The 19,090-nt window shown below is 34.9% G+C and overlaps 2 protein-coding genes and 1 pseudogene across 3 annotated transcripts; 2 read left to right on the forward strand and 1 right to left on the reverse strand.

Moving 5' to 3' along the window:
- Window positions 1-1,327: 1,327 nt before the first annotated feature.
- LOC132598865 (proline--tRNA ligase, cytoplasmic) lies at window positions 1,328-8,835 on the reverse strand. Of its 2 annotated transcripts, none has more exons than XM_060312004.1 (13): window positions 8,683-8,835; window positions 7,961-8,037; window positions 7,723-7,850; window positions 5,800-5,892; window positions 5,259-5,375; window positions 4,583-4,770; window positions 4,278-4,344; window positions 3,725-3,847; window positions 3,447-3,599; window positions 3,066-3,350; window positions 2,689-2,907; window positions 1,739-1,832; window positions 1,328-1,554 (listed from the first exon to the last, which is right to left on the reverse strand). In XM_060312004.1, the coding sequence occupies exons 2-13, from the start codon at window positions 7,980-7,982 to the stop codon at window positions 1,490-1,492; spliced, it is 1,554 nt and encodes a 517-aa protein (XP_060167987.1). In that variant the 5' UTR covers window positions 7,983-8,037; window positions 8,683-8,835; the 3' UTR covers window positions 1,328-1,489. The 2 variants fall into 2 exon arrangements, with proteins under 2 accessions (XP_060167987.1, XP_060167997.1); XM_060312014.1 differs by having other exon boundaries at window positions 7,961-8,065; window positions 8,683-8,797.
- A 4,734-nt stretch (window positions 8,836-13,569) lies between these two features.
- LOC132598878 (uncharacterized) lies at window positions 13,570-14,690 on the forward strand (annotated as a pseudogene).
- Window positions 14,691-16,012: 1,322 nt separating this feature from the next.
- Window positions 16,013-16,565, forward strand: LOC132621584 (uncharacterized). Its single transcript, XM_060335938.1, has one exon. It carries the CDS (start codon window positions 16,045-16,047, stop codon window positions 16,510-16,512), a length of 468 nt encoding a protein of 155 aa, XP_060191921.1. The 5' UTR covers window positions 16,013-16,044; the 3' UTR covers window positions 16,513-16,565.
- Window positions 16,566-19,090: the final 2,525 nt, after the last annotated feature.

Here is a 19,090-nt window from a genome sequence, read left to right on the forward strand (position 1 = left end):
CGCAGAAAAATATAAGATATCAAAAGGCTTAATACATATAGAGATCCTTAAACTTGTCACTCTTATATCAAAAGGCTTAATACATATAGAGATCCTTAAACTTGTCACAATTTTCTTCTCAGGCACTTGAACTGTGCATTATTCCTATTGAGCACCTAAACTACTAAAATAATGCGTCAATTGAACACTTTTTGCAAACATAGCATAGTGTGTGCACCACACCTCTTTTTGGAGTGTGAAAGGCATCAAAAAATGATCTTAATTTTCATTTTCCCCCTTCATCTCCTTCATTCTTCTTTCTACCATTGCTTGCTTTCTCTTTTTTAAAATATCAGTTTGACAAATAAAATTGACCAATAGACCAAACCATCAAAGAAAAATACACAAGAAAAACAAATAGGGCTTTTTTGACCACCAATCTCTCTCTTTCGTCCTCTTGCTGCATTTTCTGCCCACTGCCTCCTTCAATTTTAAGACCCCTACCACAGTTACCATACCATGAGACCAGAAATTCACAATCAATGTTTAGTGTGAAACATTGAGTTGTACTCACAATAACATCCACCACAATCGTCCGCGAAATTAGCATGATGAATACAACCAAACTACCTAGCAAGGACTTGACACCAAAAAATTATGAACAGTGACGATTTTTCATCTTTTACATTTTAATATTTCATTATTTTGTTAACTTTTTAGTTTAAGCATAACAAAACTCCAGATTTTAAGTTATGAATCCCACAAATCCAAATGATTGTAGTTCAAAATATTTACTATTGTTGGCTCCGAATTACCGCGAAAAAGCTACAGTGGGCATTCCCTGCCACCAAAGAGATTTGATAAATTAAAGATTGTATTCTCGATTTAAGGATTCATAAAGAGTTTATTTATCTTAATTTTCTGTTATATGGCCAAGATTTTTCTCGTCTTTAGTTTGGTTATTGGGGGTAATACCGGAAGAAAGAAGAAGAAACTCATTTAATTGTTTCTTTTTAGGCTCCCACGTGTCTTTATTTTATTTGTTATGTTGCCACTTTGGCACTGATTGAAGTGCACGCACTACACTTTTTTGCTTGGGTGTTTTTGAAATGTTCAATTGACACATTATATCAGTGGTTTAGGTATTCAATATGAACAATGTATAGCTCAGGTGCCTGAGTGAAAAATTATGATAAGTTTAAGGGCCTCTGTATGTATTAAGTCATATCAAAATGAGTCATCAATAGCTGCTCTTTGACTTGTGAACTACCAAAATCCAATAGTATAAGATTGGGACAAAGTGGGGGGGCAGGGGGGTGGTGTTGCAGCAGAAGAAACAACTGACAAATTATCCAACACAAAATTCTGTATAGATAGTTAATAAAAAATTCCAGGGAACTAGAACAAAGATCACTTTTTAAGAGAGAGACTCATGTTACAATTAAAACTTCTGGAATTCAATTTCTAAATCACCAAATCGCAGAAAAATATAAGATATCAAAATGAATCATCAATAGCTGCGGCCCCAGTATGTCCATTTTTTAGCAGGTTTACCCGAGGCAAAGCACAATGTACCTACGATGTAGCAGGAGATTATGATTAAAAATATATCATGACAGTAATATTCAATTTGAAATTACAATACCACGAAAAAACCAGTAAAATCGACAAGTTCACATACATGCTGCATTGGTAATGCTTACTTTAACTTTGATGCGCTTTAGGTAATAGTTATACATACAGCAAGAATAGATAATACCTTCAGGCAGCTCAGGCTGGTCAAATGGAGAACAAAGAGTCTTCGCTGCACCCATCTCTCCTTTTGTGCGTGTCTTTACATCTTTCTCAACATCCTATTAGAAGGTACCAAAGTTCATGTGAAATGAATTCAAGCAGGAAATGATAAGCTAGCAGGAAACAAATTGATCACCTCAGTTCCAGAGGAATGTGCATCAGGAATAACTATGCAAATTCATATTATTATCACAAGAGAGGGAGAACCTGCACTCACCATGAAACAAAGTGCTCTGGAACGATCTTTTTTTTTTTTTTTTTTAGCACTCGAGTGTTCTGGAAGGATTTCTTAGTTTAAGTTCATTCTCATTTTCATTATTTTTTGTCTGGGAAAAGAAGGTGGCATTTTTAACAGGGTAGCCAAAATAGTCTATTCACCAGCTCAGGTATTGAAACATGAACAGCAACTAGCACAATCTTTCCTTGTTTCATAAAAGTGAGTGCATGATTTGTCTAACCAGACATAGGAGCATCCATTTTTCATTAGTTGTTTTGGATAATGGATGAGGGTATTTTTCGATCAAGAATGGAAGTGATTTCTTGAAGATTGTTAAGGTGAAGTTAAAGCTTAAAAGAGTTTTAAACTCCTTTACACAAAAGAGAAGAATATTCGACCATCGGCATAAGCAAAACCAGTTATCAGATCTGACCAATAAGCATTAGTTCTGAGTCTTTTTATTGCTATATCTTTTAAACAGGGATCAGGAATCTTAAGTAATGCCTATATTATATATAATCAGTAGATATTGAGTTGCTAAATGATTGCAATCCATTGAATTTCTTGATAGACTAATAAATCAACCCTTCCAATATGTGGCATTTCAAAATCAGACTTGCCTGATGCAGTCTTCTTAAAGAAAATTGAGGAGGAAATTAGAAGATTCATCTCATGCAACTATTTGGATAGGATTTTACCTCCTCATCACACCAAGGAGCCAAGATCAATTTCTTTTGGCTCAGTGCTTCTGCAAATTCATCCCAGGTCTTTACAACCTGAACACAAGCTTCCCGCTTTTGTTTTGCTGTTTCAAATAGGTTTTGTTGGATAGAGTCGAGCACATCTTTTACTTGTTCGGCTAAGTTTGCCACAGGAATATCAGTTTTGGCTCCATTGTCACGTCGAACAGCTCGTACCTGGAAAAGTTATTTCAGAGTTTTGGGTCAAGAAACATAAAACGTAAGTACAGCATTTTATTTGGCTGCTTTCATAAAACAAAAGTTTAACACCATAGCACCAACAAAACTACTTTTTGTTTTCATAAACTTAGTAGAAAGTAAACTATAATTCTTACCTGATTATTTGCAAGATCTTTTGGTCCTATTTCAATCCTAAGAGGAACCCCCTTCATTTCCCAGTGAGAATATTTCCAGCCAGGCGAGTAGTTGTCTCTGAAGTCTGCCTCAGCACGAATACCTGATTCGTTCAAGCTTTTAACAGTGGCAGCACAGGCATCATAGATTCCTTGAGTATTAGCATCCTTGTACGGCACAGGAATAACAATTACTTGTGTTGTTGCAACTTTAGGAGGTAAGACCAGGCCTTTATCATCTCCATGAGTCATGATCATCACACCAATCTGTCAAAGTACCGGAAAAAAAGAAGGGAGAGTTAGTTTGACATCTAAGTTATCAAATGCACAATACAGAGTTGCTCAGTAGCATGGAATGCTCACCGTTCTGGTAGTATAGGCCCAGGAATTCTGCCATACCATAGCCTTCTCTCCCTTCTCATTTTCAAAATTTATCTCAAACATTTTTGCAAAATTCTGGCCTAAACAGTGTGAAGTTGCACCTTGGACACCACGGCCGGTATTAGGGATAAAAGCCTAGCAAACAAAGCCATGAATCATGTAAAAGAATGACAGATAAGAACAATTTAAAGACAAGAACAATTTAACCAGCAGTAACAGGAACTGCCAAATAATGTCGACAAAAGTATCTTCTTCTATACCTCTACTGTAGTCGTATAGAGTCCTCCAGCAAACTTCTCAAGCTCACTTTTCTTTCCCTTACTTACTGGAACAGCTAAGAATTCTTCATATATACGTCTATACAACTCCAAGATTTCAAGAACCTGAAAAGATCGTCAGAACATCAGCACTTACTAAAAAGTAAGTAAATATAGATTCTGACACGTCAATTCTTGATCCTTTTAGGATAAATCAAGGCACCTCAGCTTCAAGCAACCAATTCTCTCAAAAGCCCTTTAATACTACAGAATTTGCTTAGACAGGTATTGACGAGATTAAAAGAAAATCACCGCGCACAAAAGATGCATAAATCAGAGACACCAATTAAGAATTTTCACTGACGTTGGGAGCACGTAGATGATAACAATCTCCAAGTACTATAGTTCTAATGCTTCTTCACACCATCCCAAACAGAAAAAGCAAATACCATTTACTAATGATTAATATTAACAGGAAAGAAGCTTAAGAAAAAATTCAGTTTTGTCTATAAGAGATAAATTACTCAATTGCATACTCTAACATATAACCAAATACCTCTGCATCTGCCTCCTCCTTAGTTGCAAAAGCAGTGTGTCCTTCTTGCCAAAGAAATTCACGGCTCCTGAGTAAGGAACACATGCAAAAAGTGTTACACACAGCTTTGAAGACCTCAAATGAATAGATGGTTTATGTTTATAATGTATAAGATGACTATAAATTAGAAGCAGTAAAAGGAAGGAGATAACAGTTAGGTCCATCCTCCCCAGAAAGACTTAAATAAGTTGCAAAACAAATGTTTGCAGTCAGCACACCAACTTTTGATGAGAGACGGGAGAAAAAGACAAACTCAAAAAGCGAACCTGATGAAGGGGGTTGGGTTGCTAAATTCCCATCGCACAACGTTGCACCACTGGTTAAGTCTCAAGGGCAAGTCACGATGTCCCCTTATCCACTTAGAGAAATAAGGATACATCACAGTTTCACTTGTTGGTCGAATCGCAATGGGCACTTCCAGATCAGACTCTCCAGATTTTGTAACCCAAGCAACCTGTAGAATTAAGAGACCCGATTATAGAGCATAGTTGATGAACAAATTCTATACAATATTGATGAACAAATTCTATACAATATTAGATTGCTTAAGAGGATGCTACTAACTGAAGACCGTGATTGAAGTTACCATTACTGAAATTAACAACAGTACTAGAGGAAGTCTCTTACATCTACGAATTTATATATTGCCCAAATTTGTGCTAACTTTCCAATTATATGCCTTTGAAGGAGATTTGAGACAATTGAAAATGGAAAATCCCTTTTCACCTTTTACTATTGATTCTTGAAGAAAGACGAATAGGAGCAGCAGTTACAAATTATATATATTTGGACGATAAGCCAATTTCACAAATCAAGATGTCAGAAAACGGAAGGACAGAATATGGAAACAAAACACTGAGGTATAAAAGAAGCACTTAAAGCCTCCCTAGTGCTTCAGGAAGAAAACAAACTTGAGTTTACCAAACAAGAGTAAAGCCTCACCTCAGGAGCAAATCCCTCTATGTGGTCCTTTTCCTTTTGTAGAACAGCAGGGGACACGAAAAGTGGGAAGTAGGAGTTCTTTATCTTCATCTTCTTAATTTCGGCATCAAAAAAAGTCTACAAACAAAGAATTAAGAATGCATTATAAATTTAATGATGAAAAGGGTTGACAATGGACCAAAATTGTTTAGCTCTTTATTATTTTTGGTGTAAGCAGGAATGTCTAGTGAAAACAGAAGATATCTTTGATGTTTTGGACAATATGTAACTAGTAATATAGGAAGGCGCTTTTTTGCTATAATCTGTAATAGTTTGGTTGGGGGACTATACTTTTATGGTATAGTATACCTGTGGATATATAGAATGTTACCATTATCCAAAAAAAAAAAAAAAAGGGACCGAAATTGGTCCAAAAATAAGACGTCAATCACGTAGATAAAATTTTCTTTTTCAAAAGAATTGTCAACATAACTGACATGAAAAAAGAATTCAATACTGAATTAGCCCGACAACAAACAATCATTTTAAGGAGCAAACTTACTTGCAATATCTCCCAGATGGACATTGCCCATGGCCGTAAGATATAACAGCCAGAAATGTCATAGTACTCAATCATTTCACCACTAACAACCACCTACATTTATTAGTTAAGGAGAAGTCAATATCATGATATGTGATAAGAAGCTTTACCAAAAAATAATGATATGTGATAAGAAGGAACTTGCAAATGCGATAAGAGAGGAAGTGCATAGAAAAAGCAGGAATCTTAACAAATGCATAATGCTAATGAGCAGACAAATACCAAAGTCACCGGCAGTTGAAGGTGTATATGAAATTGAGCTTTTGATTATACTACTTGTCTGGTAGAGCACATTAAATTTTCTAAAAAGCTGGAGATACAGGCAGGTTAAAGCATAACGAAGTATTATGTTCCCCGTGTCTTAAATTTCCTTTTGCTACTCAGCATTTTCTCATTATGACTTCATTTGTATCCAGCAAAACTCATTTGGCAATAGAGGCATTCTGACATATATAAAGGGAGCCAGGAATTTCAACTTTTGAGTATATTAGTATAAAATAGGTAGGCTGTAACTTGTAAGCTCCTTATCACAAAAAAAAGTACTGTATAAAATAGGCTTATGCCAATCTCACACAGAAAACATGAAACCAAAAAAGAAGCGGTACAACATAAGATAACGGAATTCCTGAAAGAATTTCTTAAAGATCTGTGCTCTTTCCAACCCAATGAGATGGTGGATTCCAGTTTTTGATTCCAGTCTACAAGTTTTGATGATTATGATTCATGTGTATTTTCACTATGTTTAGCCTTTTTTCCTCGACAGTTTTATTTGGGCCAGCTTGCGCACTCCTCAACAATTCCACCGGAACTTGCTACCTCCCCCCAGCACAGGCACCGAGTAACTCTGCCCACCAAATCTTAGGCAGATCCAGAAGAATCAACTACTAGCATTTTTTGTCTCTACTAGGATTAGAACATGAGAACTCATGGTTTTCTTCCCACTATGTTTAGCAATATTTATATCACAAAATTTGTATATGTTGTTCACACCGTTTTCACTGAGACCCATAAAATTCAGTTCTACATCTTTTACATGTGATAGTTCACTTAGGCCACAAGGTTTAATGTACTAGAGTTCCACACAATGGTCCCAAAGAATTGGAAACTTAAACTAACAATCACAAAAAAAAAAAAAAAAAAAAAAAAAAAAAAAAAGGATTCAGAAGATCAAACTTGCCATCCCGTTGTCCAGCTACCTTGTGTCAAAATAAGATGGTATAAGTCTTCCAACACTAACTTGAACATAGAAGATATAATTACTATGACAAGATTATGTTTCATTTCACATCTAAATGAAGCAGGAAGCAAAAGTCTTGACATGTAAACTAAAGGATAAAGGATATACAACCAACAGAGAAGCGCTGCAGACCCTAGCAAAGGACCATTAATGAAGGCCAATTTGACACTCATCAGTGTCAGGACAGCGCCAACAAACGAATACATAGGTGGTTCAGTGTAGTTATAAGTAAATATATATTAAAAAAAATATAATGTTAATTATATACCATTTGATGGCTGAGCGACGAAGAATAAGAGAGATAGCATCCTAACTGGCTAATGACGAGGGGGAAAGAATTCCAATGTATAATCCTAATTACCACCTACACAACTTCATTAGTTCAAGGAATGCAGGATAGTATGGTTCTTCTGATATAAAGTAGTTTAGAAGGCAAGAATAAGCATTGGAGCCTCTTTAAAGCAAGATTAAAGTGTACTCTTGCGTAAGAAGACCTAAAACACCAGACAAAGGAATTAAAGAAAGAAGAAGCTAAAAGTGTCTGGGAACTCATTCCAACTCTTTTTTTGCACAAAGCAAAATAACCTCAGATTCAGAAACACCTTGATACATTTAACATCTCTAATAATTGAAAATTTCAAGCTTACCTCAGAATACCACTCCCCGAAGCTCTCCTCTTTCTTGTAAGAGAGACCAAGACCTGTCTCTTTCTTGATTTCTTTCTTTTTTCCATGAACTACCTCTTTCTTGACTTTGACTTCTTTCTTTTTTCCCTCTAAACAAAGGACAAGAGGGATAATATTAGACAAAGTGCAAACTGAAAAAATTGAAGAGTGAGAACAGAAAACTTGTGTTAAAAGCAATCGAGAAGTGATAATTACTTACTATCTGAATCTTTACTAGCCATGGCAGCAAACACCTCAAACGACAGCTAAGAATGCTCCCTCCAAATTGCCAGGGTACTATTTTAACAGCAAAACAGTGCCACAACTGATAAATCTCAAAAAAGATCAACTTGCAGAAGCATACGATTATCATCTATCTCTTTTCTTGTGAATTTGATTGATCAATCAATTTAAGAATATGAAAGTTTTGCACCCTTTTTTACTGGATGCATCAAAATTTTCATCCAGATCAGCCTTTAAACTATTTCAACACTATCAATTACTCAATCACATTAGAACTTGCATACACATATGAAAAACAGAAGCTGCTAGCTACAATAATCTGAATTTCAACACTATCAATTACTCAATTACATAAGAACCCGCATACACATGAAAAACAGAAGCTACTAGCTGCAATAACCTGAATCGTAATAATGCCCGAAAAAAAGTAGTTTTAAGACGGTGCTATATCAAAAGTTTTAACCTTTGCCCATAAACAGGCATGAGACTTAGAGAAACAAATCATGACAAGAATGAAAGACATGGATTTGGGTATACGCTAAAAACAACATAATAAACTCAGTGAGCTATATAACCGTACATCAGGCAAAGTGAGACATATTATAAGGCTTGACGCAATGTAACACAAGAAACCCCATTAACATATGAAATTAGCCAATATAATGTAGCCATAACAGAGAAAAGAGATGGGCGACAGACCTAGGCAATGAACAGCGAGGCGGCGCAGAGTGAAGGAGAAAGAGAGAGTGTCAACGCTCGCTGTGAAAGAGTAAAGGAAAATGAGCAATATATCCACTTTGACGTACGACTGGAATTTCACTTTCACCCCTCTATTGAAAATCACAGAATTCACTCCCACCAGACGGTAAATATGCTAAAAATTGATTTTTCCTCACGGAGATATTTTTTTAACGAATCAGACCCGACACACCAGAAAAAAAATTATCATGTGGCTTTAGAAAAATGTCTACTAAAAAAATATAGGTAGACTTTTTTTTAAAGTCACGTGACATTTTTTTTTAATTAAAAAATAACCTAAATGATTCTTAAAAAAACCCCGTCAGCGAAAAGGATATATTTGCACTATTTTGTAACGGCAGGGGTATATATATACCACTTTTATAACGAGGGGTATATGAATATCTGCTCTAATCACAAAGTTGAGGGGTATATTTGCACCTTTTCCCTTCTTCTTTTTTTATGACAAGGAACGCGCAGCCGTTAGCTGGGTGCACACAGGATAAAGTGGGCAATTTGCACGATTGCCCTTATTTAGGGGTGCTCTTTAATTTTTGCCCCTCAAATTTGTTGGTCTTCAATTTTTGTCCTTCTCCTAAAAACCTTTGGGTTTCGAGTTCTAACCCCACTTAGTAAAAAAAATTTAAAAAATCGTAAGGCAAATTTTGCATGAAACTCTCCCTCATAAGGTAGAGTTTGCCATCAATAAGGTAGAACTCTGCCTTATCATGCAGGCAAACTCTGCGTTGCAAATCCAACCTCTGCCTTGCAATTTTTTTTTTTGACCGAGCGAGGTTCGAACCCAAAACCTTAGGGTATTTTTAGTCACTTTTTTAAGCCAATGGCAAAAATTAAAGACCAATGCCTCTGAAGGACAATCCACGCAGAAAAAATGAATTTTGCTTCTATGCAATAGCCCGTAAATCACATCGGAAAGATAATTACCACTAGGCAAGCCCCGTACGACAAGCTCGACTAGAAGACAAATCGTTGTTGTGGTATGCAGGGGTTTCGAGCATGAGACCTCCTCCATTATGGAAGTCTCGTGATTAACCAACTGAGCCACCCTTGCGGATAAAAAATAATTTTATTTTACAAAATGATTTTTATCAGAAGCGCTTGTTGGAAAAGTATTTATGAAGAATAACATTTTGTTAATATTAAGCAGCAATTTTTATGCTTGCCTAAGGTTTTAAAAGTGTTTTTGAGAAAAAGCTACTCTATCCTTTTCAAAATAAGTGTCGCTTTAGCTTAAAAAATTTATCCCAATATAATTGTTATTTTAGGAATTCAAGATTAAAGTTGCAAGTATTTTCAATTATTATGCCCTTGAATATTAAAAAAGCAGTCCTCTACTCCCTCCGGATCAAAAAGAGTGTCCACTTAGTCATTTGCACACCCCTTAAGAAAGTACTAACTCCTAGATAAAAAGAAGTAATTTGACTAAACTACCCCTAATTAAATAGGTATTGGGATTTGATCACATAATACTTCATAGGGGTAAATCTGAAAAAATAAGGTTAATTCTTTCTTGATTTGATAGGTGGACTCTCTTTGACTCAAGAAAAAAAGGCTAAGTGGACACTTTTTTTTATCCGGAGGGAGTATTAGATTGCTAATTCTATAAAACATGTGATAAATATGGTTAACCTAGTAAACTATACCTGCTATTTAGTGTTTTTCTTAGTGGACGTTAAAAGAGTTAAAAACGACAGTTATTTTGGGATAGGGGCAGTACTATTTTTTCTGAGCTAGAAAAAAAATGGATATTACTCAAAAGCACTTAATTTTTTCTACAAGCTTGGTCAAACATCTCAATTATCTAAAATTAGCATTTCTTAAAATAAAAATATAAACATTTTTACTTCTCAAAAGCTTAGTCAAACGGACTAATACTTATAACAAAAAGAAAAATAATGTGAAAAATTTACCAAAGTATACTAATAATTTAAGAATTGAAATATAATCAATTAATTTTACCCTATTATACCAAAGTGATTAAAAAAAATGGAAGCAAACAGTGAGTGAGATTTATGATAACTTTTAATTTACTTTGAGATATAATTCTCTCTGCAAGATCCACTAATGGCGCAAATCTAATTTTGTATCGTATTTTCTGTTATTATTTTGAATATTTAATAACGGAGATCATTAATTGCTTCGGTCAATTTGAGTGTTCCACCTTTCTTTTTATGTTTCGCTTACATTTTATTTATACGCTATGGATAGATACATCCTGTAATTTATTTCCTTGAACGTGCAATTAAATTATTCATACGTATTAGTAATTGCTTACCACACGTAATTGTGATTATGGACTATATCATCCAAACTAAAGCCAGTATTTCTACGTTATTGTTGGTTCAGAGACGAATCCAGGATTTCAAGAGGATAAGTTCATCTTAGATTTTTTTTTTTTTAAAAGACTGCATTTAGTAGGGTTTGATCCCACAACTTTAAGGGAATAAAGGTAGCACTTAGCCATTGCTTCATTCAGTCTAGTTAAAGCATGTGTTTCTTTAGTTAATATTTGATATATTTTACGGAGTATATATATAATATACCGAGTTTAGTTGGATGACCATGTGTTTACGTGACCCATTTTTTATATCTGGATTCGCCTCTGCTTGGTTCTAATTTGCTTATTAGAAGTCATTGAATTTCTCTTTTAACTAATGAACTATCTTGTTTTATTTGCCAAACAAAGTGCAGCATTTTGATCATTCGCGTAAGGAAAAAGAACGTAGAGAGGGGAGGTCATGCTGGTCATCAATTAGTTCACTATTTTCACCTTCCATGTACCTATCGAGGAAATATTAATTTTTTCTATTAGATATAAGTACCAAAGGAGGACCAACATAGCATTAATAAATTGTACATAGAGTATTTCATGTTGTACCCATCTATTTTTATTATATTCTATTCTATATTATATATATTATATTATATACTTCTTTTCTATTATATATAAGTGGCTAAGAGGGACCAACACCGTAATAACTACTTGTGCCAAAAGCTTTACAAATTGTACACGCAATGAATGCTTGTACCAAAAGCTATATAACTTGTACACTTTAACCAACTGTTTTTTTATCTCACGTGGACATATGTCATAGTGCTTAATATTTATTCCCTTCTCATATATAGATGTATGCACTTCAATTTTAATTCTTCGACACATTTATTTCCTCTGTGCACTTTTACCTGTTCACTTTTGACTTTTCACGTTCTTGCTGAATATTTATTCTCTTCTCATATATAGATGTATGCAGTTCAATTTTAATTCTCCTATACAAATTTATTTCCTCCGTGCACTTTTACTTGTTCACTTTTGACTTTTCACGTTCTTTAAGAATTAATAAATCCCACGTGGACATATGTCATAGTACTGAATATTTATTCTCTTCTCATGTATACACGTATGCACTTCAATTTTAATTCTCCGACACATATTTATTTCCTCCGTGCACTTTTACTTGTTCACTTTTGACTTTTCACGTTCTTGCTAAATATTTACATATGTCATAGTACTTAATAGTTATTCCTTTCTCATGTATAGACGTGTAATTCTCCGACACATTTATTTCTCCATGCACTTTTACTTGTTTACTTTTGACTTTTCACGTTCTTGCTAAATATTTATTCTTTTCTCATGTATAGACGTATGCAGTTCAATTTTAATTCTCCTACACAAATTTATTTCCTCCGTGCACTTTTACTTGTTCACTTTTGTCTTTTCACGTTCTTTAAAAATTAATAAATCCCACGTGGACATATGTCATAGTACTAAATATTTATTCTCTTCTCATGTATACACGTATGCACTTCAATTTTAATTCTCCGACACCTATTTATTTCCTCTGCGCACTTTTACTTGTTCCATATATATACGTATGCACTTCAATTTTAATTCTCCAACACATATTTATTTCCTCCGTGCACTTTTACTTGTTCACTTTTGACTTTTCACGTTCTTGCTGAATATTTACTCTCTTCTCATGTATATATGTATGCACTTCAATTTTAATTTTCCGACACATATTTATTTCCTCCGTGCACTTTTACTTATTCACTTTTGACTTTTCATGTTTTTTAAGAATTAATAAATGAAGTACTCCCTCTGTCCCATATTATTTGGCCACATTACTTGACTTTTTACATTATTTCAAAATTAATAAATAAAGTATTCCCTTCGTCTCATGTTACTTGACCACATTATTATACTTGACTTTTCACGTTCTTTAAGAATTAATAAATGAAGTACTCCCTTCATCTCATATTACTTGGTTGTACACTTTAACCAACTACTTTTTTATCTCATGTGGACATATGGCATAGTAGTGAATATTTATTCTCTTCTAATGTATACACGTATGCACTTCAATTTTAATTTTCCGACACATTTATTTCCCCCGTGCACTTTTACTTGTTAACTTTTGACTTTTCACGTTCTTTTGAATTAATAAATGAAGTACTCCCTCCGTTCCATATTACTTGGCCACATTACTAGCTAAAAATTTCTAATATATATAAGTGTCCAAGAGGAACGAACACAACAACAACAAATAAGAGGAAAAGAAAAAAAATATGAAGACTCACTACGGAAAATCGCAATATCCTTTGCAAAATATACAAACCATAAAGAATAACTAAATTGAGTAATCAAATTAATCATGTTGGGCTTCGTACATCGCACGAGCATAGTTTGCTAGTTTAACTACTAAAGTTAAATTGTTTAGCTCGATCTAAACATCAACTAGTGATTTCTTTTTTGTTTGAAAATTGATTTACACTTCTGTTTTTTTTTTTTTTTTTCTCCATGCGACACAAGTCCAAACAAGAGAGTCGAGAGATGCTGTGCTGACAAAACTCCATTACACTTGACTCTCCTCCTCTGCTCGTGGTGGAGTAATTTGCAAAGCCAAGTAAAGGCATTGGAGTTGGGGCACATAAATGGGGGACGAAAAGGACGCTTTTTATGTGGTGTGTAAAGGGGATGTGATCGCGGTCTATAAGAACCTGAGTGATTTGCAAGCTCTGCTACGAACATCTGTCGGTGAACCAACCATAAATGTTTATAAAGGGTATCACCTGGCTAAGCAATCTGAAGAGTATCTGGCCTCTCATGGACTCAAAAATGCAATGTATTCTATGGATTTCAGCGATGTTCGTGATGATCTCTTTGGGATACTCATCCCATGCCCTTTTCGGTAACCTGGCTCTTCAAAAGATAAAATAATCGGGAAGAATATTCAGGAAAAGAGGATTCAGATGGAGGTGGTGCCATCTCCTTCGTTTTCAGCTGCTGGTCAGCAAAAACATGCCAAATTAGACAATTTCCTAGAACTGCCCCCAATTTCGTCATATTGTCCCCGCCACATGCAGTGCTCATGCATTCTTGAGTTTGATGGGGCTTCAAAGGGGAATCCTGGACCAGCTGGGGCTGGGGCTGTGCTACGTGCTGCAGATGGAAGTATGGTTTTCCGGTTGCGTGAAGGTGTGGGACACGCAACTAACAACGTTGCTGAATATAGAGGCGTAATCTTAGGGCTAAAATATGCTCTTGAGAAAGGTTTCAAACACATAAAAGTTAAGGGCGACTCAAAACTTGTCTGCATGCAGGCTCAAGGAATCTGGAAATGTAAGAACCAGAATATGACTGACCTATGCAAGATTGTCAAAGAGCTTAAAGATCAGTTTATGTCATTCCAAATCAACCATATGGACAGAGAATTCAACACCGAAGCCGATGCCCAGGCAAATTTTGCCGTGTATCTCAAGAATGGTGAATTTCAAGTGGAATGTGACATGAAATAACTTAATAATGTGAAGTCACCACCTACCTCAACTTGTTGGGATTTTGGGAAGGATGAATGACCCCCAAGACGTGTAATGTATTTTTGGTGGTCTAAAACCATGTCTTTTTCCTTGTAGATATATGATCTGATTAATTAATCTCGTCTCATTTGCAATGGAAATTAGTTGGTCCAAAAAAAAAAAAAAAAAAAAGTCCAAACAAGAAAAAATATCAATGGTCAAAAACTCACTTTTTTGTTTTAGTTTTCTATTTGAACTATCGTATGAGTGAGAGTTTCCTACCTAAACTATGACCAATTAGTTTGCAAAACACATCTCAACTATCAGTTGTTCACTTTTCCTACCTGAACAATCATCAACTAGTTTGCAAAACACACCTCATTAAAAGTGAACAAGTGATAGTTGAGGTATGTTTTGCAAACTAGTTAGTGATAGTTCAGGTAGGAAAGGTGAATAACTGATAGTTGAGGCGTGTTTTACAAATTAGTTAAAGATAGTTTAAATAGAAACTCTCACACAATTCAGATAGAAAAAAAAAAATTTAAAAAAAGAAGAAGTCATACTTGAGATATGTTTTTGATCCTTAATCCATTAACTTTGAAATAAAAGTAAACGAAGTCCAGCAACCTAGGTGGCTGACGAGGAAAATTATGAATTTGTTAGGAATCATATAGGAAAGTGTTCCACCCAAAACAGGACTTTAGATCAGACGATAATTATCTAATTAGAATTTGATTATAAATTATCCCTTATTTTATCTGGAAGCTGACAGCAAATATCTCTGCTAGTGTTGCCAAGAAGTCCATAATAGACCCTCTTCAAAGCCGTGACTGATGGCGAAGAAAAATTTCTTGGGCCTCATATGTGCAAGTATTTCAAAAGGTATGATCCAACTTCTGGTCAATTCTTGAAAACAATGAATTGGAGTATTTATAATTAGCTTAGAATTGTTGGGCGAAAACAACTTAAAGATATTTTTTCATGATGATATTGTCTGCTTTGGCCAAGTTCACACGATTTTATCAAAAAATCTCGCACCATTAAGAATATTCAACACCTTATATATAACCTTTTTTCCTATCTAATTTCCATGTGAGACTTTGTTTACACACACTTAACAACACCTTTCCTCCTATGTCACTCTCAAAGTTCAATTACCATCTAATCAAATCAAGATATACCATCAAAGATTGTGGCGGGCGATAAGTGCCTTGAGTTCTTAATTAAACGTCTTGAGTTCAAAAATTTGAGTCCTAATAATAGAATCATCTTTGGTATGTAATTTACCCTTCAAAGTGGACTTTCCGGCGAGAAGTCAAGATTAGTTGAGCTCCGCAGCGGGTACTAAGCACATGGTGTGAAACATAAAAACAACGAGACTTATTAATATAAGTCCTTCAAACAACAAGACTTATTAATAATATAAGTCCTTCAATTTTCTTCTCCAACACTTATCACTAGCTACTAGCTAGCACATTCAAAACTCATTAACATATACATTTGGTCATGGACTGGTGTTCATGGCTCTCCAAAACTAGCCTGGAGCATTCTCTTGTTCATGAATATGCCCTTACTTTTGCACACAATGAACTTGTACAAGACGACATAGTTTATTTCAACCACGAATTTCTGCAGAGCATGGGCATAAATATAGCCAAGCATAGGCAAGAAATACTTAAGCTTGCAAAGAAGGAGAAGAAGAGTAGAAGTTCAAGAAATCACATTTTAGGGTTAATAGTAGCCATCAAGCAAGCAAAGAAGCTACTTCCTGAGCGCCTGAATATGTGGACATGTCGACAAGGTTCAATTAGTAATTTTGCCGTTGCGCCGTTGAGAAATTACAGTACAAGATGGAAGGCAGCTATGTTGAAGAGGAACACTAAGTTGGCCACTGCTAAACAAGAAACTCCAAGAGTTGTGCACAATGAAGGAATGTTGAAGAGATTAAAGGGTATGCAATGTTTCAAGACTTGAGTACCTTCCATTGAACATTTTAATATAGATCTCTAGCTACTTCAATTGAAATATAATTGATCCTCGTCTTCTTCCATCTTCTTCAGATGCTTTCAGATTCTTTACTCTAATGACGTTTGTTGTCCTGGATTTACTGCTTGTCCTAATGCTTTCAAATTCTTAGGGGTCACTTGGTTGTTGGTTAGGAAGGAGTTAATTATGTATTAAAACGAGCATAACTAGTACTTCACCATGTTTGGTAGATTTTAGTTGTCTTATCAAATAAATAGAAATAGTAGATTTCCCGTCATTCATGAGAGATTCCTCTTTATCTCTTTCGATCTAATAGAATGATTTTGCTGCATCCAAACTAACACTAATCCAAGCCATTTCATGAATAAAACATGATCAATTAACCAACCAACAAAATTACTTATTAGAATTTACAAATAGTATCCATAAATTGCACCACCTCTATAAAATTTTGGAAACAGCTTCGTATAGTAGCTGGAAAGGGAAATGACAATAATTAATTTTTAAAAAACTTTTCCTTTGTCACAGGCTTTTATTTTTGCGCAGTTTGCCCTTCATTTGGGGTGGTCTTTAATTTTCGCCCTTCAAATTGATAATCTTTAATTTACACTCCTCGCCTAACACCCCGAAATTGTGAGTTCGAACCCCAGCTCAGGTAAAAAAAAATAAAAATCGCTAGGCAGAATTTCGCAAAGCAGACTTTGCAAAATTCTGCCTCAAAGTCTGCCTTAAGGCACAATTTGGGCCCCACAGACAGAATTTGCTTGGGCAGAAATTCTGCCTGTGAGGTGTAAATTCTGTCTGAAGGGTAAAATTTAAAGACTACCATTTTGAGGGATAAAAATCAAAGACCACCCCAGCGAAGGGTAATCCTGCAAATTGCCCTATTACAAGTTGACAGGTCTGCTCAAGGTAAAAGGTGGGCATTTCACAACCATTTGGGTCGAGTTAACTTGGAAGGGGCAATTCACAGGATTGTCCTCATTTCGGGATGGTCTTTAATTTTGTCTATCAAATTGAATTTTTTTAATTTTTCCCTTTCGCTTAAAACTCTAGGGTTTCTAATTCAAACACTCGTTCAGTGAATTTTTTTTTTTAAAAAAATCACAAAGGCAGAGTTTGTGTTGATAAAAAAAAAAGAAAAAAAAAGAAGGAAAAAACGAGTGGAGAATAAGCACAGCAAATCATTCATCTTTTTGCGCGAAATGTCCTTCCAAGTAGGGGTGAGCATGGTACGGTATGGTACTGTATTTGAAATTACGGTACGGTATTTGGAACTTTAGTACGGTAATTTCGATTTTTGATTTCTAAAAATACTATGCTATTACCGTACCAAATTAATTCAGTATGGTTGGGTATTTTAAAGTTCGGTTTCGATATTTTACGATACGGTAAATCGGTACCATAGCTTGTTTGACCTCGATTTACATATACTCATATCGTGGAGAATTATGACTTCTGCTACTTGGGAAATGTCTCAATTATTATGTACTAAACATCTTACACATGTAAAAATATTTAAAAGAAAGTACAAACAATTCCCTTCATAAATCAATTACACAAAAAGACATTTAAATCAAGATAGAGTAGTTAAAGTTCCAACGTTTAAACAATTAATTTTCTAATAATACTAGTTTATATATTTGTTAGTATTATAATACTAAGATATATGAATTGTATATGTAATTATATGCTTCGGTATGGTATTCGGTATTTTCTTTATGAATATCGAATACCGTACCAAATACCATAATATGAAAACCGCGGTATAAAAAATTTCGATTTCGGTATGGTAATCGGTATCTACCATACCATGCCCACCCCTACTTCCAAGGCACCTCAAATTGTTGGTCTTTAATTTTTATCTTTCGCGTAAAAATTTATGGGTTCCAAAATTGAATTCTCGCTCAGTTAAAAATTGAAAAAAAATCACAAGAAAAAATTTTGGACGTTAAGATAGAGTTTGAACCTTATAAGGGAGAGTTTGGGCAAAAGTCTGCCTTAAGGCCTAACTTTTGCCCGAATAGGCATAGGCCTAATTTTGAGCAAAAGTTTCTGCCTTATGGCCTAATTTTTGTTCGAATAAGCCTAATTTTGCTGCAACCTTCTGCCTTGCGAATTTTTTATTCTATTTACTAAATCGGGATTCAAACCCAAAACTTCAGAATATTAGGCGAAGGACAAAAATTAAAAAGCAGTGCCTTTGAAAGGCCATCGTGCAAATGACCCCAAATAAGATCGTTCAAAATGAGGAAAATGACTCCCTTAGTAGAAGCAGGAAAATCAAGTTCCACAAATGACATTTCACATTCATTGTGTCTTCCCAGCCCTCTAATACACCTCAGCTTCAATACCCCACCCTTGTAGCCCCTATCCCCACCACCCATCACATCCCCACCCCCACCCCATCTCCCATAGTACTTGTCTAGATTATATACAATTGATTTTAGGATATATTTTGCTTACTTACTGAACACAAGAAAATAAGAAAGAAGACACTAATTTTCTCGAAAAATATTTTTAAAATAATATTTTTCCTTCATAAACACGCCCAAAGAGAAGAATA

This window comes from Lycium barbarum, chromosome 1 (assembly GCF_019175385.1).
Source record: "Lycium barbarum isolate Lr01 chromosome 1, ASM1917538v2, whole genome shotgun sequence".
Taxonomy (NCBI): Eukaryota; Viridiplantae; Streptophyta; class Magnoliopsida; order Solanales; family Solanaceae; genus Lycium; species Lycium barbarum.

Excerpts from the sequence above, each read along its gene's own strand:
- LOC132598865 (XM_060312004.1), bottom strand. The coding sequence starts at position 7,982 with ATGGCTAGTAAAGATTCAGATA. Across the intron at positions 7,851-7,960 it reads GGCTAGTAAAGATTCAGATA|AGGGAAAAAAGAAAGAAGTC; the intron begins GTAAGTAATTAT and ends TCCTTTGTTTAG. Across the intron at positions 3,351-3,446 it reads GGGCCTATACTACCAGAACG|ATTGGTGTGATGATCATGAC; the intron begins GTGAGCATTCCA and ends GTACTTTGACAG.
- LOC132621584 (XM_060335938.1), top strand. The coding sequence starts at position 16,045 with ATGGACTGGTGTTCATGGCTCTCCAAAACTAGCCTGGAGCATTCTCTT.